Raw genomic sequence first — 22633 nt, forward strand, 5'->3', positions numbered from 1 at the left:
TCACGCCCTAGAGTGAGTAGGGGCAGAGTGGGAGGCCTGGAAGCCCCTGTAGCCCCACTCCTGGGGAGCTGGAAGGAAGTGGTCCGAGGCAGGGGGTCACAGGGAACACGCAGCCCTCCCAGCTGCCCACCTGGCACAGGGCGCTCTCGGCCTCGGCCCGCTCTTCCTCCCTCTGCGCCCGCATAGCCTCCATTTCTGCCTGTTGTTCCCTCAGCCTCGCTTCCAGCTCCATCTTCTCCCTCTCCAGGCTCTCCAGAACCTTCTCCAGTTCCTGCCGGTGCCGGGAGCGCTCTTCTTCCTGGTCATACGAAGGAAACACCGATCGAGCTGAGAGGGTGAGGCGCGGAGGCAGAGAAGCACCGGATGAGAGTAAGAAGTCTACCGCTCACCAGCTGCGTGACCTCGGTGTCTTCCTTACCAAGCCTGTTTTCTCATCTGTGAGGTGAGGCTAATTATCCTGCTTTGCCTATCTTGCCAAGTTTTATGAGAATCAAGTGAGATTTATTAAAAAAAAAAAAAAAAATCAGGGGTGTCCTTGGCAGTTCGATGGTTAAGACTCTACACTCCCAATACAGGGGGCATGGGTTCAATCCCTGGTCTGGGAAGATCCCACATGCCATGGGGCGACTAAGGCCATGCACCACAACCACTGAGCCTGTGAGCCACAGCTACGGAGCCCACGTGCTACAGTGACCAAAGCCTGTGCACCGAGAGCCTGTGCTCTGCAACAAGAGAAGCCACCGCAATGCAATGAAGAGTAGCCACTGCTTGTCGCAAATAGAGAAGGCCTGCGTGCAGCAATGAAGACCCAGCACAACCAAAAATAAAATACATAAATTGAGATAAAAAAAAAAAACACGGACATCCCTGGTGGTCCAGTTGTTAAGACTCTGTGTTCCCAATGCAGGGTTTGACCCTTGGTTAGGGAACTAAGATCCTGCATGCCATACCATACCACCAAAAAAAAAAAAAAGATATAATACATGTAACAGTGTTTTCTAAAGTACAAATGTCCCTCACATAAGCTACAAATATTTTAAAGCAACCACATCATGCTTGGTGGTTGTAACAGCAAACTGAAGTGGTGGACTCATTCTCTGCTGCCCCTCTCCCCTGCTCAGAGTGGCAGGGTCACCCTTCTGAAGAGCCAGCCCATGTCTAGCTATGATGTCTTCTACAGGATTCAAGACTGTCGGGATGGAACATCCCGGTCCTCCCAGAATCCATCAGTGACCAACGACTTTTCTGATTTCCTAGATGAATCCAGCCCCTCTGTCAGGATCTCAGGATGGTGGTGAGGGGCTGCCTGGGTTGGAGTCTTTACTCCAGCACTGCTAGTATGACCTCAGTTAATTTCTATCACATCTCTGTGCCTCCGTTTCCTCATCTATAAAAATGAGGATAGGGAATTCCCTGGCGGTCCAGTGGTTAGGACTCTGTGTTTTCATTACCGAGGGCACAGGTTCAATCCTTAGTCTGGGAACTAAGATCTTGCAAGCTGCACAGCATGGCCAAAATATAAATAAATAAATTCTGGGTCAAAAAATAAATGTTAGTCACTCAGTTGTGTCCGGACTCTTTGCGACCTCATGGACTGTAGTCTACCAGGCTCCTCTATCCATGGGATACTGGAGTTGGTTGCCATTTCCTCCTCTGGGGATCTTCCAGAACTAAGGACTTCCCTGGTGACTCAGACGGTAAAGAATCTGCCTGCAATGCAGGAGAGCAGGGTTTGATCCCTGGGTGAGGAACATCTCCTGGGAAGGAAATGGCAACCCACTGCAGTATTCTGGCCTGGGAAATCCCATGGACGGAGAAGCCTGGTGGGCTACAGTCCATGGCACCGCAAAAGAGTTGGATACGACTTAGTGACTAAACAACAACAAAAAGAATAAAAGTAAAACAGACATTTTCAGACAATTAAATACCAACATACCCTCACCAAAGGTTATCTTACTTCAAGAAGGAAAATAAATCCAAATAGAAAACCCGACATGCAAGAAGGAATGGTGAACAAAAACAAACCTTGTAAAATTTTCAGGATATCCAAACAATGATTGACTGTATAAAATAATCAAAAGGCATAACATATGGTGTTAACAAACTAGTAATAACTAAACACACTGACTAATACAGTTGATAGGTGAGGAGGAGTGAAAGCAGGTAAAATGTTCTGTGATCCTGTGTCATTCAGGAAAAGAGTAAATATACCAATTGACTTGAGATTCTATTAAGTATGTATTTTAAAATATTAAAGAATAACTAAAAGAATAAAAAACACAGTACATATCATCCAAAGTAGCAGAGAGAGAAAAAAGATAAGAAAAGAATACAGCTTAATCATTCAATATAATCCTCTAAAAGAAGTTAAGGTGATCTCCCGTCCCAAAAGGTAAAAGACAAGATGAATAGCAAAAGATGACAGAAATAAATCCAAACATACCTATAATAAAAGCAAATGGACACAATAAAAGCAAATGGACTAAATTATATAATTAAAAAGCAAAGGAAACACAGTTCTGAATTGGGCAAGAATTATCCAAGGTATTTCTCTGCTCCCTTTACACCCTGGAGACCAGGTCTGTCTCTCCCATAGCCTGGCCACATCCACCACCTACCCACTTCTCCTGGAGCCGATTCACCTCCTCCTCATGGGCCGACTTCAGCTGCTGCAGGGCAGCCTGCCCTTCTTGCTCAGCCTGGGCCAGCTGCCTGGCTGCTGTGTCCCGTGCCTGCTCTGCCCGGCTCCGTTCAGTGTCCAGTTCCAGCTGCAGGCACTTCACTTCCCCTAGGATGCCAGAGACAGGATCTGTCTGGTCTCTGAGCCTCTGCCCTCCCATCTTTCACCCTCCTCCCCAGGCCTCATGAGGAATTCCCATCTCAGAGGCTGGGGGTGTGTGTGTATGTGTGTGTGTGTGTGTGTTAGTCACTCAGTCATGTCAAACTCTTTGCAACTCCATGGACTGTAGGCCGCCAGACTCCTCTGTCCATGGGATTCTCCAGGCAAGAATACTGGAGTGGTTGGTCATTCCCTTCTCCAGGAGATCTGCCTGACCCAAGGATTGAACCTGGGTCTCATGCATTTCAGGCAGATTCGTTATCATCTGAGCCACCAGGGGAGCCCCCTCAGAGGCCCTGGGTCTGGCTCTAATAGCTTCCCACCGTCTTCCTGGCTTTTAACATCCCCATGGACTGAAGTGTGCCCATCCCAGCTGGATTCTCACCTTGGATTACTTCCTTGGTTTGCGTGACAGTTTGAATCTGGACCTCCAGCTGCCCTTTGGTGACCTCTGTCAGAGAATTTTGTTGCTGGGCCTCAAACAGACTGCTCTCCAGTACCTCCTTGGCTGAGCTGTCAGGTTCAGGAATCAGGAGAGTTCTTACCCATTAAGCCCCTTACCCTTCCTTAAGAGGAGTCGGGTTCTAACTTCTGGCCACCTAGAGAAGCTAGAGGGGCAATTACAAACTCATAACTCATTGAAACCCCCATACACTTTGGGCAAGGAACTCAGCTTGGCTACGCCTTGCTTTGCGAAGCTCTCTGCCCCTGGTAGAACTGGGGGTGGGCCCTACCTGAGCCCCAGAAGTTGTTCTGCGAGCTCCTGCCGGTCTCGCTCCACAGCCTGTAGCCGCACCTCGAGAGCTGCCTTCTCCCGTGCCAGAGCCTCCTTCTCCTGGACTTCTCGGGCGAGCATCTCTTCCTGGCGCGTTGTCTCTTGCTTTAGCTGTTCTATCTGAGCTGAAGCTGCCTCCTGCTGGTGATATGTCTGGGGGGACAGAACTGATGAGACGAGAGCAGAGGCAGGACCCCCCACTCCAGGCTGCTATCACCAGATTAGGGTCACTGGACCGACCTCTGTGAGCTGTGCCCTCTCACTCCAAGGGCCATATATCTATTTCCCTGATCTACACAGCGTGCCCAGACCAGGAAACATGCTCTAGGGTGGCAAGAGATCTACCTCTAAGGAGCTTTTAGTCTTAAGAAGTAAGACACACACACATTACCACTAAGAAGGTGATCAATGCCCTGAGAAAGACTCTGAGAAGGGAAAAGTGAAAGTGTTAGTCACTCAGTTGTGTCAGACTCTTTGTGACCCCATGAACTGTAGTCTGCCAGGCTCCTCTGTTCGTGGGATTTTCCATCAAGAATACTGGAGTGGGTTGCTATGCCCTTCTCCAGGGGATCTTCCTGACCCAGGGATCGAAACCCAGTCTCCTGGATTGCAGACAGATACTTTACTGTCAGAGCCACCAGGGAAGCCCTCTGAGAGGGGAGATTGCATATAATTATTAGGTCAATGAGATGTTTGGTAGAGAAGAAAGATCACTTTGAGTTGGGCCATTGGTTCAGAAAAAACTAATGGAGCCCCTTGCCATGTGTTAGACACTGTGCTAAAAGTTGGAGGGATTAAAAGCAAATAAGACATAGCCTTGCTTCAAGGAGCTTTTGGTGGAGATACATAAACAGATAATTATAATACAGTATGAAGGCTGTGGTGGTTGAATAAACGCGACGTATTATCAGAGAACACAGGAGAGGCATCTAACTCAAATTGATGGATGTGAAGCAATGGGGCATAAGCGAAGGATTCCTTTAGGAATTCTTTTAAGAAACTGGAAGATGTACCCCAAACTATTCATAGTAACACTGGTCATTTCCAGGAAATGAGATTTTCCCTTCCTGAATCATTTCTGTAGTGTTTTCGTTTTTTTACAGTGTGGCAGTTTTCTCTTCTCACCTCGCTTAGTTTCTCTTGAATTTCTTCCTTCTCTTCTTGGATGCCCCTGAGGTCCGCTTGCAGCTCCGCCCTGGTCTCCTCTGTTTTCTGCAGCTGGGCCTCCAGGTGGCTGTTCTTTTCCCACAGGGCTTCCCTGCTCCTCTCGGCCTCCGCCAGGTCCACCTGCAAAGTGCTTCTCGCCTGCTCTGCTGCCTCCATCCTCCTGCACACAGACTGCTTCTCCTGTTCTAACTACTGGCCAAAAAGGGAAGGGCATCAGAGACAAAGGGTTGTGGTTTAGAGATGAAGAGGTGAAGACAGAAGTCCACATGAAATACATGACTCTCTTCTCCACAGAAGGACACAGGAGTGCTTATGGGAGAGGAGGACTAACCACACATTTGGGGTCTAGAGCCTTTACTCCAGGTACTAGATGCTGGGGACAGAGACAAAAAAGGCAAAATCCTGGACTTCCCCAGCGGCTCAGTGAAGAATCCGCCTGCCAATGGGTTCGATCCCTGATCCAGGAAGATCCCACATGTCTTGGAGCAACTAAGCTCGTTTGCCACGACTATTGAACTTATGCTCTAGTGCCCGTGAGCTGCAACTACCAAAGCTCACATGTCATGCTGCCACAGAAGCCACAGAAGCCCTGCAGAGCAACCAGAGAAAAGCCTGGGCAGCAACAAAGACCTAGCACAGCCAAAAAAATGAATAAACAAAATTTAAAAAAAAAAGCAAAATCCTGCTCTTGAAGAATTCAGAAAAGGGAACACAGAATATTTCTGGGGCTCAAGGGAACCAGAGTGATTCAACAGACAGTTAAGTCTGTTCTGTTTATTTTTCTAGCACCCTGAAGCATGCAGGATCTTAGTACCTCCACCAGGGATTGAACCCACGCCCCCTGCAGTGGAAGCTCAGAGTCTTAACCACTGGACCACCAGGGAAGTCTGAGACATGTTAAATTTTTAACCTCTAGAGAAGATTCTGAGGCTTGGGCTCTTCAGCAGATCCTTTTATGGTGGTTGGTGTTATCTCAAACAACAGGATTGAAGCCTAGTCTTCCTTCTAGAGGGCATGGACTTCCTTCCTGGCCCTGGTGATCTCACTGTAAAGCCCAAAGGGGGTCCTGCTGTAGATGTGGGAGGGGTCTACTTTTAATGGTTGAGCCCAGGCCTTATAATCTTTGCTTTCCTCTGGACTGTAAGTGTTCCTTTTGCTCATTCCAGGACTACATGGGAGCTGATCTGCCTTGGGCTGATCGTTTGAGAACTGTTCCTTGTCACAGGCCATCAGCTGTGTCTGTCTCTTGCCCTCTCGGTTGGGGCCCAGTCCTACCCCATGTGTCAGAGATCTTTGCTCACCTGGAGAAGCTGCTGGTTCAGTCCAACTTTATCTAAGGCCAAAGCCTCATTTAAGGCGCTCAGTTTGACAGCTGCAGCCCGAAGATCAGCGACCTCAGCCTTCAAGCTGTTCTCAGAACTTGACAGCTCCATGATTGACTGTTCTGCCTAAAAACAGACAGTTAAAGAGTTTCTTTTCCCAGTTTTCCTGCAGCAGTGAACAGCTCACATCCCCAGTACCTGCTGCTTCCTGTGTACAGACAGGAGTTAACACTTCATCCCCTCCCTCACATTCTAAACTTTTCCCTTCATTCATCCATTCACTCTCCCATGCATTCATTGAAGAGTGAGAGAGGAACTCACACGAAAGAGACACAGACATTAGGATATATAAACAACCACAACTGTGGTGACAGCGCAGACAATGGAAACGCAAAGTGCTCTGGGACCTCAAAGAAAACATCAGTTCAATTTGAAAGAGTCAAAAAATGCTTGGTTGAAGAGTTCACAGTGAAGTTGGACACTGAGAGATAAGGAATGGTTTGCAGTTAAAGGAGAAGGAAAAAAGCAGTTCAAGCAAAGGGAAGAGTTCATACAGAGTGTTAGAGGCACAAGGGAATGGGTACCATGGAGAACACACTTAGTAAAGGCATGGGAGAAGTGAGGACAGGGATCTCGGGGGAAAGGAGGCTAGAAAAGGTGGCAGGGGGCAGAGGGCTGTCAGTGTGACACCAAGTTGCTGGGGAGCCACTGAATGGTTTTAGGAAAGAGACTGCCACGACCAGATTTATACTTTAGAAAACCATTCTAATTCCAATAGTCTGTTGAGAGGGACAGAAACTAGGAATTGAGGCACAAAATAGGAAGGGCCATGGCTTATAAAGTGAAGAATGACGCAGGTTGTATACCCTTTTCCTAGAGACAATCAACTTTCCAAGCCGCCCGCCCCACCCCACCAGTGAGGGGGAGGCCCACGCACTCTGGCCAGCGCGGCGGTCACTTCTGTTTGCTCCTGCCTCAGCAGCTCCCCTTCCAGGCGACTGGACTCCAGGGCTTCCCGAAGGCAGATCAGTTCACTGAGGGACTCGGACTGTCTGGCTTCCAGGACCACCAGTGTCTCCTGACTAAGATGAAAAAGAGGAAATCTTAGGGAGTGGCTGTATCCCAAAAGATGTTGAAGCTGAAACTTCAATACTTTGGCCACCTGATGGGAAGAACTGACTCATTTGAAAAGACACTGATGCTGGGAAAGATTGAAGGTGAGAGAAGGGGACGATAGATGATGAGATGGTTGGATGGCATCACCGACTCACTGGACATGAGTTTGAGTAAACTCCAGGAGTTGACGATAGAGAGGGAGGCCTGGCGTGCTGCACTGCATGGGGTCGCAAAGAGTTGGACATGACTGAGTGACTGAACTGATTTGCCTTTGTGATACAAAAGAATGAAGGTGGTCTCTAAAAACTGATAAGGAGAGAGCTCCAAGACATAATGTGAAAAAAAGCAAGGTGCAGAACAGTATATGTGGCGTGCTCTCTTTTATGCAAGAAACTGGGGGAAATACGAATATACGCACACATTTGCATAAGGCACCACTAGAAATATGAATAAGAAATTAATTTAAGTGATTACACACAAAAGGAAGGGATACGGGATGGATGAAGTAGAAGGGACAAATACTCTCTCTGTGCATACCTTTTAAAATAGTTTTGACTTTTGAATTATACAAAATTTTCTTGTTAGCCACACTATGTGGCATACATGGTCGTAACCCCCCCAGTCAGAGATCGAACCTGTGCCCCTTGCAGTAGAACTCTGGACTCTTAACCACTGGACCCACAGGGAAGCCCCTTGAATCATAGAAATACTAATAAATGTATTATTGAGTCAAACAGTTTAAATTTAAAAACATTAAACTATATTTGTGGATTGTTGGTTCTTTGCCTTGGTATGGGGAGACCCTTCCTTGGACCAGTCATGATCCTTAGAGGAGTCCCTTCAGGATTCCATCATTTATGACCATTAGGTGCAAGGAGCCGGGGAACAGGAAAGAAGAGGAGGTACCAAAGATGAAGAAGATCCAACCCGTTACCAGGTACTGAAGACCTACCACAGGCCACGCTCTGTGCTGGCATTTCGTAAAACACAGTTTTAATCCTCCCAATGACCCTTCAAGGGAAATATCACCACTCCTATTTTACAAATAAATTAATCCATCCAAGCGGTCAGAGCAATTATTTAAACCAAGCTTCTGCCCAGCTGTAAAGTCCTTGCTTTTTCTATGGTATAATATTGGGGAATTTATAGATAAGCTGGGTCCCTTTACTCTGGAATTTCCTTTTCTTAAAAAATATGTATTTATTTGGGTGTACCAGCTCTAAGTTGCAGCATGCTGGATCTTTAGTTGCAGGCTGAGGGATCTAGTTCTCTGACCAGGGATCAAACCCGGCTCTCCTGCATTGGGAGCTTGGAGTCTTAGCCACTGGATCACCAGGAATGTCCTTGGAATTCCCTTTCTTGACCAGCTCATTTCCCATTACTTCCCAGGATGAGTTCAACTCTTTGGCCAGCCCAGCCTCCTCTGAACATTCATTGCATCCTCCCACCTCCTTTTCTTTGCTAATCTGTTCCTTTAGGCCTTGTCCTGCTCTCTGCCAATCAAAATACATTAAGGCCCAGCTCAGCAGCGACCCTCTTCTCCGAGCAGCTTTCAGTAACAAACTGTTACCCTTATTCTCCCAGAGGATCTAGCTTGAAGCTCTTTTTAGCTCATGCTTCACCTGGCCACGGTTTACTTGTCTGACTTCCCCATTATACTGCAAACTGCTTGAGGTCAGTGTCTTATTTGTTTCCCCCCATGGGGCCTCAGTTCCTCTAGGTGCTCAGCAAAGCCTGGATGAAATCTGTGCATTCATCCTTCTGCCAAGGGTAGAGCGGTAAGCTAAGCTGAACCCACTGCATGCCAGGTTTCTATTAACTCCGCTTTCTCAGGGTGGGGAGGGACAGGGCCAGGGAGAGAGGGGACTGTCACACGCACAGACGCTCCCTCTCTCGGACGGCCAGGTGCAGCTCCTCCTGCTGTTCCTCCTTCTCGCCCTGAGCAGAGTCGCCCTGCAGCTGGAGCTCCATGTTGGTCCTCCGCAGTCGCCACGCCTCCTGCTCCAGCACCTCCAGCTGCTGCTGCAGCTCCTCCCTGGTCTTCTGCAGGAGCTCTCGCTCCCTGGAAGGAGGCCAGACGTGAGCACAAACCCTGGAACCTAAAAACCCTCCTGGAAGCAGACAGCAGAGGGTCAAAGGAGAGGGGTATCTGCTTCCTTTAAATATCTCATCTTCCCTTTAGAGAAGGAAACTGGTTTGTTTGGTTTTTTTAGTGTCTATTTATTTGGCTCCGACAGGTCTTAGTTGTGGCACACGGGATCTTTGTAGTGTCATGTGGACCTTTCGCTGGGGCACACGGACTCTGGTTGCCGCGTGTGGGCTCTCTAGTTTCGGTGCTTGGGCTTAGTTGCTCTGCGACATACGGGATCTTAGTTCCCCGACCAGGGATCAAACCCTGGTCCCTTACACTGCAAGGTGGATTCTTAACCACTGGACCACCAGGGAGGTCTCAAAACTGTTCCCCCCACCTGCCCCAAATCATCACAAAGACCCAAAAGTGAGTGAGCAGGAACCAGCAGAATGCAAAGCCAGGTGGTCCTGAACAGCCCTGGGTCTGCCAACCACACGATGGGAGTGGGAAAAGGCTGGGTGAGGACTGAGCCTGGGAGGAAGTAGGGGGACAAACAGCCCCCACTTACCTGCTGAGAGAGTCCACCTCTCCCTGCAGGTCCACCGTCTGCCCCGCCAGGGTGTCCCGCTCCCCTGTGAGCTGCTGCAGCCGCTGTCTCAGGGCTTCACCCTCTTCCTCCCACTGGTGATGCTGCTGTTGCCAGGAGCTCACAGCGTCCTGGCAGCCTGACAGCTGCTGCCTTAGGTCCTGCAGAGGGAGAGGGACAGAAAGGAGGTGGTGAGTAAGAGGGCAGGGCAGAGAGGGATGTCAGCAGCCTGGAAGCAGGGCTGGGCAAGGGGCAGGGGGACTGGTGTGACCAAGGTAAGCTGTGAATAAAGATGAGACCAGTCAAGGAGACAGAGCATCAGAGGTGACCGGGTTCTGTGGTCTCAGCATCTCAGAGTTCATCATTTTCAAATGTACCATGTGGAAGGTGGGGTTAGTAGTGAGTAGGGCTGGGACCCCTAGAACTGGAGAACACTTACCCACACTCCCCAGGGCTCCACTTTGCAGGGTGCAGTGAAAAGTGCATCAAAGCAGAGCGTGCCAGTGGCATGGGGAGCGTGCTGGCTCCCCCTCAGCACAGCTGGGGAGACCCAGAGATTCCAAAGGACACTTCGGGGTATTGACAAAACTCCTCATGTCAGGTCAATGTAGAGAAAGGGGCAGTCTGGGCTAGGAGGGTACCCGGGGCCCAGATCAGTTTAGATACCGATCCCCATGGCTGAGGAAGAGTGTGGGGTTCTTACCTGCACAGCCTGGCGTCTCTGAGTCAGTACCGAACGCACCAGAGAGACAGCCTTGTCTGGCTGCTGGGAATCAAACTGGGAAGAGAAGCCACCAGGGTCCAACTGCAAGGAGCTCTCGTGACTAGAACCTTGGGCCATACTGTCCTCTTCTTCTACCATGGCCTGAAACCCAACACGGCAGTGTCACCATCCCACTGACCAAGGCCTAGAGTCCATGCAGAGGACTCACACTCCAGCCTGGACAAACCTGATGTTTTCTCTCTCCCAGGTCCTCTCCCTGGGGGGTGGGAGGAGGGCATCTAAGAGCAAAAAAGGGTGGCTTCCTTCAATTCTTCAAATCAACTGTTTACCATTGGTCACCCAAACCCAGGATGAGCATCAGGGCTGGAGCACCCCTTGAACACTCCATGAATAAATGAAAGAAGAGGTTATTGAATCCCGCCGCTGTCTGAGAACTGCAGCCGGCAGTAAGAAGGAGGGCCTGTTTCAGCAGGCAGGGCCAGCCCACAGAAGCTTAGCTTAGGGTTCCAGTTTTCAAACATACCCAGAGAGCTCATCCACACAAAACCCAGTCCAAACTCCCCTAGGCACACCTCAGAGGACAGGGAGGCCTGGGTAAGGGCAGGCTGGACATGTCACCATGATGGGAGGCTGACTGGTACCTGGGTTATATCCTGGATCACTTGCTGTAAAGACAACTTCTCCTCTTGGGCGTTCCTACTAAGAGATGCCTCGTGTTCCATTAATTCTGCATGATTTGCCTCCTGAACAGGGAACAAAATGGAGCCTCTAAGCCAAACTTTCAGAGGAGGATTTATCATTTCGGGCCCCCAAATCAACCAGTCTCCTTCTGTCTCTTGTCACCCACACTTTTCCCCTGACCACACTGGAACGCTAACGGTGTCCTAGGACTCTGCGGACAATGTGATGGGGTGATTAAGAGTTCAGATTAAGGGATTAAGGGCTCCAAAGTAGGCTGTCCAGATTAGCATTCTCTCTCTGTCACTTTCTAGCCTGGTAACCTTAGGCAACTCCTTCTTTGAGCTTCCTTCTCTTTAAAATGGGAATAATTAACAGCAACTACTTCATAGATTTGTTCCCAGACTTGAATGAAAAAACTGCATGTAGGTTACTCAACACAGCGCCTGTCACAAAACAAATGTTCATTAAACGTGAGCCCTCATTGGATGAAGGATGGCTGCCGTCTCTGGACAGCAAATGGACGTGTGAGACCTAAGGCCAGAGGAACCTCTAGCCCCAAGGAAGGCCAGTAGTAAATCTGAACTCTCAAAATTTCGCTCATTCTTCCTACCTTACTGTGCTAGTGAAGACCTAAAGATAAAGATTTGCAGCTATGGGCTTTTTTGAGGTTTTTTTTGGCCTATGCAAAATCTGAACCAACATTTGTAAATTGAGAGATTTTTATAAGCTGAGAAATTCATAAAAATCTACATTTCTGGCATCTCTCAAAAAGTTAACAAATGGACCACACCAGTCCCACAGGCAGACGCTTTAACCTCTGAGCCACCAGGGAAGCCCATCACTGTTGCTATTATTGTTCAGTTGCTCAGTCGTGTCCAACTCTGTGACCCCATGGACTGCAGCAGGCCAGCCTTCCCTGTCCTTCACTATCTCCTGGAGTTTGCTCAAACTCATGTCTATCGGGTCACTGATGACATCCAACCATCTCATCCTCTGTCGCTCTCTTCTCCTGCCTTCAGTATTTCCCAGCATCAGGGTCTTTTCCAATGAGTTGGCTCTTTGCATCAGGTGGCCAAAGTATTGGAGATTCAGCTTCAGCATCAGTCCTTCCAATAAATATTCAGGACTGATTTCCTTTAGGATGGACTGGTTTGATCTCCTTGAAGTTCAAGGGACTCTCAGGAGTCTTCTCCAACATTACAGTTCAAAAGCATCAATTCTTCAGTGCTCAGCCTTCTTCATGGTCCAACTCTCACATCCATACATTGGAAAGACCATAGCTTTGACTAGACGGACCTAAGCCCTCATTCCTACATGGCAATTATTTCTTAAAGTTGAACAGTGGATGCCTCCTCCAGACAGGACAAATGTGTCTCAGGGTCCTGCAGTCCCCACTTCTCCTCTTTTTTTCCCTGTGTACTGAGATCAAGTGTCCCCTGTTGTACTAAATATGACAATATCGGAAAAATCAGAAATCTTACAGCTGAGCCTGCTTGACTCTTGGGCACGAGGACATCTGAATTTGCAAATTCCTGAACACAATGGAAGCAAAAAGGCATAAGCAAGTTTGCTTCCCAGCTGATCTCAGTTTGGATGAGAAGACTAGGGATATGCATAGCGATGGGGGTTCAGGATTCGCCTAGAGTCAAAGATACAAAAACTAGAGATGGAAGAAAACATGGAACCAAGCCAGAGGTTCTGACGTCCAACCTAAGAGAATCCCTTTGATAACATCCTTGGCAGATGTTATCATGGACTTCACTCCTTCCCAAAGAGGACTGTTAAAGTATCGAGCAGCTCTAGCTGCAGCCGAGGTCTACCTCCTGGTAACTTCTAGTCACTGGCAGGGCTTGTGGCCCCCTGGCATACATTAAAACAAACCAACTCTCTTCCCTGGTGTCAGTCCTTCAGTTACATGAAGGCAGTCATCATGTCTTCCTCAAGCCCTTCTCCGCCAGGCTACCCACTGCCATGCTCCTCAAGTGTTTCTTGTATGAGTAGGTTTTGAATCTCTCTACACATTTCCCTCCACCCTCTCCTACTTGGCCACTGCACCTCTTCACAAGTGTCCCACTCTTTCAGAAGAGGACATACTGCAAAGCTCCCCTAAGAAAGTAATAGGGATGATGCTGTTGTTGTTAAGTTCCTAGGTCGTGTCTGACTCTTTGTGACTCCATGGACAGTAGCCACCAGTCTCCTCTGTCCATGGAATCTTCCAAGCAAGGATATTGGAGTGGGTTGCCATTTCCTTCTCCAGGGGGATCTTCCTGACCCAGGGATCAAACCCACATCTCCTGCCTGCATTGCCAGGAAGATTCTTTACCACTGAGCCACTTGGGAAGCCCATAGTAGAAAGAGTAGACAGCTAATGTTTATTAATAGGTAAATGAATGAGTTAATTAATTTTCAGATGGAACCAAAATTAATTTTGTAGCTTCAGGGGATTTCATCAAGGAACATTTAACTGGTATCCTGCACTCTTTGTCCATAAAGGACAGGAACCCACAGGCCTACTCCCAACGCCTTCGCAGAACAAAGGATCACATACCAGGATCTCCATCGTCGCTCTCAGAGCCTTCACCATCTTTTCATAATCTTCATTTTGCTTCTGAGACTGGGTCAGCAGAGCAGAGAGCTCAGTCACCCTGATGAGAAGAGCACAGCACTGTCACCTGGGCACCCATGGATGTGGACAGAGCTATGCAGCACACCCCCAGCCCAACACAGACACCCCGCCTACAGGCACCCCAGAGTCCCTTGGGTGCCCCCAGCCCCTGTACTCCCTGAACACATGATGCTATAGCCTTGAACTCAGCAGGGGAAGCCAAATGCCACTCAGACACATGCAGGGATTTACCACATCTCAAGGCTGGAACACGTGTTTGGGGGCCCGAGAGCTGAAGGAAAGCCCTGGCACAGGCCCCTCCAGGCCCCACTTGATCTTGAAGTCAAGCACCCTGAAGCCAATGAGAACATCAGAATTGCCACATGGGATAGTTCCAAGGTCCCTCCAGCCCAAGGTTCTAACTCTGATAGAGGAAAAGGAGGGGCAATTTGGGAGAGATTACAGTCAACCTCCCTGATCTTAACCCCAAAGTTCAGGGAAATCACCAGGCCTCTATCACCTTTATCCTGGAGTGCACAGTACTTGGTATTATATGGGTAGCTTAACAAATATTTCTTGAATGAACTCATCCAGGAGTTTAATTTTTGTTTCAAAGTCTTCATAATTTGATTCTGCATCATCTTTAAGAGCCTGAACTCACTGTACAGCCACTCATTTAGTTATTGTATCACTAAATAAGCATTTACTAAGTGTCTACTATATGGCAGGTGAAGTGCAAAGCACTCGGTCACACAACTTGACTAAGACATTCTCTGTGCTTTCCAGTGCCTTCACAACCCAACAAAACAAACTGCAATTTACATACGCCACCGATAGGTGGTGACACTACCCTAGCCATGGGGTATAAACGGACCTCTGTCCTGAGATGACTCAAATACAGCTCTTTGCTTATGTCCCTGCTCTTCCCATTTTTTTAATATTGATTTTATTACGATCCAAAAAATAAAAGAGCCTAGCCAAAAAGAGAAAACAAAAAACTAAATAATCAATGAAATTAAAAAACTATTAATAATAGTTCTAAAGACCATGGTAGGGTACAGTAATGTAACAGGCTATTGAGGTCATTGAAGAGGTGACATTTGAACTATGCCTTAAAGGATAAGGCAGAGAGAGGAGGGAGGGAGGCATTCCAGGCCAAGGTCAGCATCTACAAAGGCAGGGAATGTGGAGGGACTTGGCTGTTCTGGGAATCGCAAGTAGTTTGGTATAGAGTCACTGCCAGTTCTGTGAGTCAACAGGAGGAAAACTGAGCTGTGAGATAGTCTGAGGGCAGAGGGTAGCGACATAGCCCCAGCTGTGGCCCTGGGTTTCACACTAGACCCTCCTCTGGCACATCTCCTTCCCCTCTTGTGGGAAGAGGGCTCTTCAGGTCTCCCCCACCTGCTTGACTCCCCAAAGGAGTCGACTTTCCCCAGGCGATCCCCTCTTAGGACCCAGCCCATCTCACCGATCCTGAAGCTCTGCCTTCTCCAGATCCCCTTGACTCTTCAGCTGTATTAACTCCTGGCTCCTTTCATGGGCTTCCCTCTCCAGTTCCTGGGTCTTGGCTAGTAGCAGCATCAACTGGGATGGCTCGTTTCCATTCAGTCTCCCAGATCCATCAGACTCCCGAGACGGTGGTACTCCCACAGTCAGGCGCAGGCAAGAGGTCAACAGGGACCCCGAAAGCCTCGCGTGCTCAGCCTTGAGCTCCGTCAGGTCTCTGAGTCCAAGGAAGGAAAGAGCAGACTCCGGTAGGGACCAGGGATAGGAACGGGCATGTAGAGGTCACGCCCCAGGAAGAGTGGGTCTGGGGAAAACCATCTGAATCCAACAATTCCATCCCTCCCCACCAACTCTCCACCCCTGCCCTCCCCCCACAACCCGACCCCTCCCTTCTAAAGCAGCCCACTGTCACAAATCTGGAGTCAGCAGGGGCAAACCTTCTCCCATCTTATCCCCACACTGACCTGTCAGTGGCTGACTTCATTTCCAGAAAGTGGCGTCGGAAAGTCACCACCTCCCGCCATAGACCCAGAAGGCGACCGTGCTCCCCTTTCAGGTAGCCCTTGAAGAACTGTGTGTTCAGAAACCCAGGGCATATCAAAGGGCAGAGGACATCATTTGTCAACACAGGAGTCCTGGATCCCTCCCGACTATTGCAGGGAAGGGAAGGAGGGACTTACAGGAGACAGCTTACGAATGGGTGTCTATGTTCAGGTGATGCTGAAGTGTTTAATAAAATTAGCAGAGGGACTCAAGAGGTCAGAGGGCCTGGGATGCTATAAGGTCTTCCCTGAGCTAGATTAGAAGAGGATAAACAGTAGCTGCTCAACCAATGAGAGCTATTATCATCATCAGCACAGACTTACAATGAGGATTAAATGATACAACATATATAAATCACCTAATACAAAGCCTGGCACAGAGCAATGGCTCAAGCAACATTAGTTTCCTTTAACTGGGATCTGAAAATATCTTCCCATTCAATTTCAGTAGCTACCTCCTTGGCGTCTAGCTTGCAGACTTCCAGATGAGGGGAGTCTAAACTTTGAGATCCATTTAAAATCTGAGCAAGTCACTAATGCAGGAACGGAGCTGCTCTGAGCATCATGCTACCTGCCAGCAAAACCTCGACTGGGCAGGTAAGGACAGAATGAAGGTGACAGCCCTTCATTCAGCCCCTCAGCCCTGACAGCTCAGGGCTGAGCTGCCAGCATGAGTGCTAAGGATGGCCAGAGACTTAAACTACAGCTCAGTACCCATCCAGGTCCTGAAGGTAGCCCGTTCCTTCTGGCACTGACCAGGCCGTGCCCAACCTGCACTCCTCGCACTATTCCCACCCCGTTTCTCTTACCTCCTGCTCCATCTGCCACTGGCTCTCCTTCCTCATTAGCTCATCCCGGGCCCGGCTCCAGTCGACTGTCAATTTTTCCACATCTTCCCGAAGCGCTTTATTCACCACGTCAGCTTTTTCCATGTGCAGCCGAAGCTGGGTGTTCACCTCCGCTAGATTCTCACACCTGCACTGGGGAGGGGTAGGAGCAAGTACTAAACCAAGGTCTGAGCCAACCCCCTGGACCTCTTGGAGTAAGACGACAACCACTGGAACTTTCCACTGCCAGAGCTGGAGGGCTAAGGCTGAAGTCCTTGGTTCTAAACCATGTCAGCCCTCCAGACAGAGGTTTTCCATCAGCCTGCTCCGCCCGTCGGCCAACCACCCAGGCCAGAAAGTTGGGGCCCATCACCTCTGTTGTTCCTCTTCCAATCGGATTAGCAGCTGTTCCAGGTTTGGCTCTTCCACGCTTTCCCACCTTTGAGGGATCGGTCCCTTAGCCAGATAAAAGCAAGCCTTATTCACCTCCAAAGAGAACATCCTGCAGACCAAGTCTCTGATGCCCCCTTCTACAGCAGCCCACTTTTCTAAACTCACATTTTTATTTTTACTTTTGGCTGCGCCATGCAGCTTGCAAGATCTTAGTTCCCAGATTAGGGATCGAATCTGGGCCCTCAGTAGTGAAAGTGCAGAATCCTAGCCCCTGGACTGCCAGGGAATCCCCCTGCTTGCTTTTGATTCTTTCTCCCCTTTGTTAGCGATATGTCTCTTTTCTCAATCACTGCATCCTGCAAGTAAATCCACTGTATATCTCTCTCCAAATGTGAACCAGTGACTTCTCATGAAAGACAGCATTTGGTAGTGAAAAGAACTTTTGAGTTAAGAAGCATAAGATAACAGCTTCCAGGGATTTCCCTGGCAGTCCGGTGATTAAGATTTTGCCTTCCACTGCTGGGGGTGCAGGTTCGATCTCTGGCTGGGGAGTTAAGATCCCATATACCTCACAGCCAAAAAACTAAAAATGGAAGCAATATTGTAACAACACCAATAAAGATTAAAAAAAATTTTTTTTAATCTTTAAAAAAAAATAAACAAAATACATCTTTCACTAATGGCCTTGGCTTCTATTACACTAATCTTCAGACTTTGGGAAGTTATAACTTCTCTGATCCACAAGGTTTTCAGCTCCAAAGTGAAGGTGATATCATTCCCCTGAGAAAACTGCTTTGCAGGTAAAGTGACATAATTGTATGACAATGCCTAAGGGTGCCTACACAATGCCTACAGATTGGGACATACTAAGTCTCGGTCCTTCCCCTCCTCTGAGAGAACTCTTCTGAGGGTAACGTTAAGATGGTGCTGAGGGGAGCTAGAACAAAGGCAGATGGGTTTTTGAAAGGCAATTCGATCCTGCCCACAGCACAAATAAATCCATCTGCCACAAACACATCTTTTTTTTTTTTTCCCAAGTCTGTGAGGCACACATCTCTCCACAACGGATAAACACTGACACCTTCTGGAGGAAAAACGCATCTCTTCTCTTGGATTCCACACTCCTTCCAATCTGGTTCAGACGGTAAAGAATCCGCCTGCAGTGCAGGAGACCTGGGTTCAATCCCTGGGTCAGGAAGATCCCCTGGGAATGGCTACCTGCCCCAATATTCTTGCCTGGAGAATTCCAAGAACAGAGAAGCCTGGCGGGCTACAGTCCATGGGGTCACAAAGAGTCGGAGACGACTGAGTGACTTTCACTTTATTTCACTTCCAATCTGAAACCCTAAGTTTCTTAAAGCTGCATTTTGCCCTTAGAGAGCCCTGGGCTGGAGTCTGTCGGGGCAGGAATAGCCAGGTCCCATGAAGGTATCCGATAAAGCTCTCAGGGGACTTCCCTGGCGGTCCAGTGGCTAAGCCTCCACGCTCCCAATGCAAGGGGCCTGGGTTCAATCCCTGGTCAGAGATCTAGATCCCACATGCCTCAACTAAGAGTTCGCACGCCACAATCGAAAGATCCTGCATGCTGTAACTAAAGATTCCCCATGCTGCAACTAAAAAACAAAAAGAAAAGAAAAAGATCCTGTGTGCCATAACTAAAACCCAGTGCAGCCAAATAAATACTAAAAAATATTTTTATTATTAAAATATTAAATATTTTAAAATTTTCCAAATATTAAAAAAAAGGCAAAAAGAATCTCTCAGGAGCTGATGAAAGAGCCGCTTCTACCAAACACCGCCTTACCTCTCCCCAGCCTCCCTCAGTCAGCAAACAGGGCCTAACCATACTCCCTGAGGGCCCGTGAGGAACACAGAACAGCCTCACTCACCCCAGTGGCTTCCAGCCGCTTCTCCAGCTCCTGGCACCAGCTCCGGTACTGTAACACCTGAGGCAAACGGGGCAGGACCGGGCAATGGGCCTGGCTGGTACCCATGGCCCAAAGCAGAGGTCCCCCCAGGGTCATGGGCAAACCCCTCGGTGAATCAGGGGCCAGGTGACAGGAGTGAGGGAAGGCCGTAACGTCTTACAGCTTCCGTTTGGTCATTTAATAATACATTCTCTGCAGCTCTTGTTATTGGAGAAGCAACAAGTTCGTGGGCTCAGGAACTGGCAAACCTAAGGTCAGGTCCTATTCTAGGAGAGCAAAGCTACATGACTGATGAAAGCCCCATGAAGGGCGTCTTTGAAAGGACGCGGTCAGCAGCTGGTGGAGAAGTTGGGAGCATCACAGGAGAGCTGTTTAGGTGTTGCCACCGTGTGGCTCTGGGCTCCGGCCAACCTCATCCATCTCAGCCCCCAGCCCCAGGGGTCCTCCTCTTCCCCTTCCTAAGAGAGTGGCCGCCTCACCTTGGCCTGCAGCTTCCTCACGAGAGCTGCTTGCCTCTGCTGGGCCTCCTGGGAGCTCTTCAGCTTCCTCCATGAGGCTGCCTGGTTCTCAGCCATCTGCTGCTGCAGTGCCAGCACTTGCTCTTCCAGCACCAGCTGCAGGGACCGGGGCTTCATATTGTTCAACCCAGGGCCCCCTGTCTCCATGGGGGCCCTGGACAGCAAGCCCACCGGCCCCTAAGCAGCCAGAGGCTGTTCACTCCCAGAGCAGTCTCTGAGCATCACTGTGTCACTTGGACCTCCTCTTGAGCTGGGGACCAAAGCACACATTGGAGTTGAGAGAACTGTCTAGATGACTCACATGTATTCAGCAAATACTGATAAACTCTGGCAGACTTGGATTGGACGAAGTAAATAGGTTCTTTTACTACAGGACTCCTCAGAGCTTTTAAAATACTAAGATGGACCTAATCACTACAGGGGGAGCCATGATGAGTGGCTAATCCCCAAAGTTATTGGACCATGACACAGGGACGCGTGTTTCCTGGCATGCCTTCCGAAACTCTGCACCCGACTAAGAGCTCCTAGTTTATCAGTGCATCCCTCGTGCCTGGCGCAGTGCCTAATAAACATCTGCTGAATGAATCACCAAAGGTGCTTTTAGGCTGGCTGGGGGATGGGTATAATTACAATACAGTGTGGTCTGTACAGTAATAATAGATCACAGGATAGTATGGGAAGACAACAGATGGGCATGTGACCCAACCTGGGGGACTGTGAAGGTGTGAATATCATCATCATTGTTTTGTACCTGCTAAGTCGCTTCAATCATGTCTGACTCCTTGCGACCCCATGGACTGTAGCCCGCCAGGCTCCTCTATCCATGGGATTCTCTAGGCAAGAATACTGTAGTGGGTTGCCATGCCCTCCTCCGGGGGATCTTCCTGATCATTGTTAATACTTGTTAAGTGCTTCTATGGGTCAGTCACTTTGTTAAGTGCCTTACACACACTATGTCAATTTGGCATCACAAGAATCTCAAAGCATTCCTATGACAGTTAAACATCGGTACTACTTTAACTCTTCATGCGTGGATGAGGACACTGAGGCTTATGAAAGTTAAGTCTTAGTTAAGAAACTAGAAAGATTAAACAATTTGTCCTATTTCATACAGTTGATGTTTGGTTGACTAGGGATTTGAACAAGAATTTTGACTCTCTGACACAGAATAGCAGGCATTTCGGGCAGGGGATCCAAAATAGAGAGGGAAGAAGGAACCAGCCTCAGGAGGATAGAGGAGGAGCAAACTCACCTCACCCGCCAGGAGCTGGGCCAGAACCAGGCAATGGGGGCCAGCGGGGGAGGCCAGCCTAACCAGTGACTTCAGAGAGAGCCAGGAGAGGGGAAGGCAAGATGGTCAAGAAGAGTTCGGGGTGCTCATCCAAGTTCTGTCTCTAAAGAGCTCTGTGACCTGGAGCAGCCTAGTTCCCTTTAAGGTTCCTCATCAAAAAAATGAGGGGAAAAAAAAATGACGCACCCAGCTGCATGACCTCTGAGTTTCTTAGTCCTCTAAAACAGCTAGGGCTGGCGGGGAGGTTATAGAGTTCTCTCATTTTATCAGCCCTGAGATACCCATCAGCAGGGCTGAGGAATATCTGTATTTCTAACTACCTATCAAGAAAAAGGTCTACTAGATCTGCCTTTTTGGCAGCATCAGTCTCCTAATCTGAAGAAAATGGCATATACAGCAAATGCAGATACAACATTTGCACATACAGTGGGAGTTTCAGGACCCCAAGTTCCTTTAATGCACCAAACTGTTGATTTCCCACCAATGCTACCTTCTATCAGGTCCTTCCAGATTTATTCAGGAATAACTAATCACTTTTATATGTTTTAAAATTTATATTTAATACACAGAGAGAATGTCTATATCTTATTATCTGGCTATCTTTTCCACTAATTTGTGAGTTCCTGATAAGGCAAGAGCTGACTAATTCATTTTGGTCCTTAGCCACCAGGGCTTCCCAGGTGGTGTTAGTGGTAAAAAACCTGCCTGCCAATGCAGGAGACAAAAGAGACGTGGGTTCGATCCCTGGGTCAAGGAAGATCCTTTGGAGGAGGGCACAGCAACCCAATCCAGTATTCTTGCCTGGAGAATCCCATGGACAGAGGAGCCTGGCGGGCTAGTCGACAGGGCCACACAGAGGCAGATACAACTGAAGTGACTTAGCACGAACATAGGTTGTCAATGATGCACAATGAAGAAATGCATGTGGGCCTCATTCCCGGCAGGTCTAAACCTTTAGCTAGAGGTTACAAGGTGGACTGCTGGTTCTTTTCAATCACTGTGTGGCCTGTACAATGATTTTTAAGAATTCAAATTAGATGCCAACATTTACCCTTGGGAAAATACACACAAAAGTTCATATTTCTGGTTCCTTTAGAAAATCAGAGTATCCAGTGAACCCTGACTCTCATTCCTACAAGGCCACAACCAGCTGCAGTGAAACAGCATCTGTCCCCTTTAGAGAAGGCACGCTCTTCAGTTCACCTCAGTCTTGGGCCCCTGCCTGGCTTTGCCTCTCTCTCATGTACTGATAGCAGATTTCAGTTGTCACGTCATTCTACTTGTGCTATTGTTTTTCTTACAGCAGTGTTAGAGAGGAATACTCAGCTTCCTAATTTATATCACCTCCTGAGCAACTGCAGACAGCTGAGTTTATAGAGATTCTACCAGACAGCAAGGAAACAGCATAACGTAGGAAGAGCAGAGTGGTACCAATAACAGCTTAGGGGCACCAGCACCCCAGGCTGCCTCTTCCTGGCTGACCAACTTGGTTGCTGTGCTGTGCTTAGTCTCTCAGTTGTGTCCAACTCTTAGCAACCCTCTGGACTGTAGCCTGCCAGGCTACATGGGGATTCTCCAGGCAAGAATACTGCAGTGGGTTGCCAAGCCCTCCTCCAGGGGATCCTCCCAACCCAGGGATTGAACCCAGGTCTCCTGCACTGTGGGTAGATTCTTTACTATCTGAGCCACGAGGGAAGCTAAGTCCTCCCTTTCTGCCCTTCCCTTCTGCCAACCCACCATGG

At 48.6% G+C, this 22633-nt stretch overlaps 1 protein-coding gene and 1 long non-coding RNA gene across 15 annotated transcripts in view; one reads left to right on the plus strand and one right to left on the minus strand.

Annotated features, from left to right (window-relative positions):
* The window catches only part of CEP250 (centrosomal protein 250), a 47479-nt gene that overhangs the window by 20065 nt on the left and 4781 nt on the right, over positions 1-22633 (minus strand). For 5 of the 13 annotated variants that reach the window (XM_086332119.1, XM_086332132.1, XM_086332118.1 and 2 more), the window contains exons 2-19: positions 19562-19850; positions 19044-19100; positions 17135-17217; positions 16744-16909; positions 15857-15963; positions 15355-15609; positions 13830-13926; positions 11242-11343; positions 10580-10741; positions 9859-10037; positions 9099-9281; positions 7041-7185; positions 6083-6229; positions 4740-4970; positions 3574-3767; positions 3225-3352; positions 2619-2788; positions 131-298 (exon numbers count right to left, since the gene is read on the minus strand). In XM_086332119.1, the coding sequence (XP_086188245.1) occupies positions 131-298; positions 2619-2788; positions 3225-3352; positions 3574-3767; positions 4740-4970; positions 6083-6229; positions 7041-7185; positions 9099-9281; positions 9859-10037; positions 10580-10741; positions 11242-11343; positions 13830-13926; positions 15355-15609; positions 15857-15963; positions 16744-16909; positions 17135-17217; positions 19044-19100; positions 19562-19747 (2760 nt within the window). In that variant the 5' untranslated portion in view covers positions 19748-19850. Of the gene's footprint in view, positions 1-130; positions 299-2618; positions 2789-3224; positions 3353-3573; positions 3768-4739; positions 4971-6082; positions 6230-7040; positions 7186-9098; positions 9282-9858; positions 10038-10579; positions 10742-11241; positions 11344-13829; positions 13927-14138; positions 14234-15354; positions 15610-15856; positions 15964-16743; positions 16915-17134; positions 17218-19043; positions 19101-19561; positions 19851-22633 lie in introns of those variants that run through there. The other 8 variants (XM_086332122.1, XM_086332123.1, XM_086332121.1 and 5 more) reach the window with 5 other exon arrangements.
* On the plus strand, positions 248-7982 carry LOC147360329 (uncharacterized). 2 transcript variants are annotated; one of them, XR_015139103.1, is made up of 2 exons: positions 248-442; positions 576-1550. It is a non-coding gene; the product is annotated as an uncharacterized LOC147360329 (long non-coding RNA). The 2 variants fall into 2 exon arrangements; XR_015139102.1 differs by lacking the exon at positions 576-1550 and adding an exon at positions 5948-7982 and having other exon boundaries at positions 294-442.

The sequence above is a fragment of the Bos grunniens genome, chromosome 13 (assembly GCF_055505025.1).
Source record: "Bos grunniens cultivar Pamir isolate PY7600 chromosome 13, Bosgru_T2T1.0, whole genome shotgun sequence".
Taxonomy (NCBI): Eukaryota; Metazoa; Chordata; class Mammalia; order Artiodactyla; family Bovidae; genus Bos; species Bos grunniens.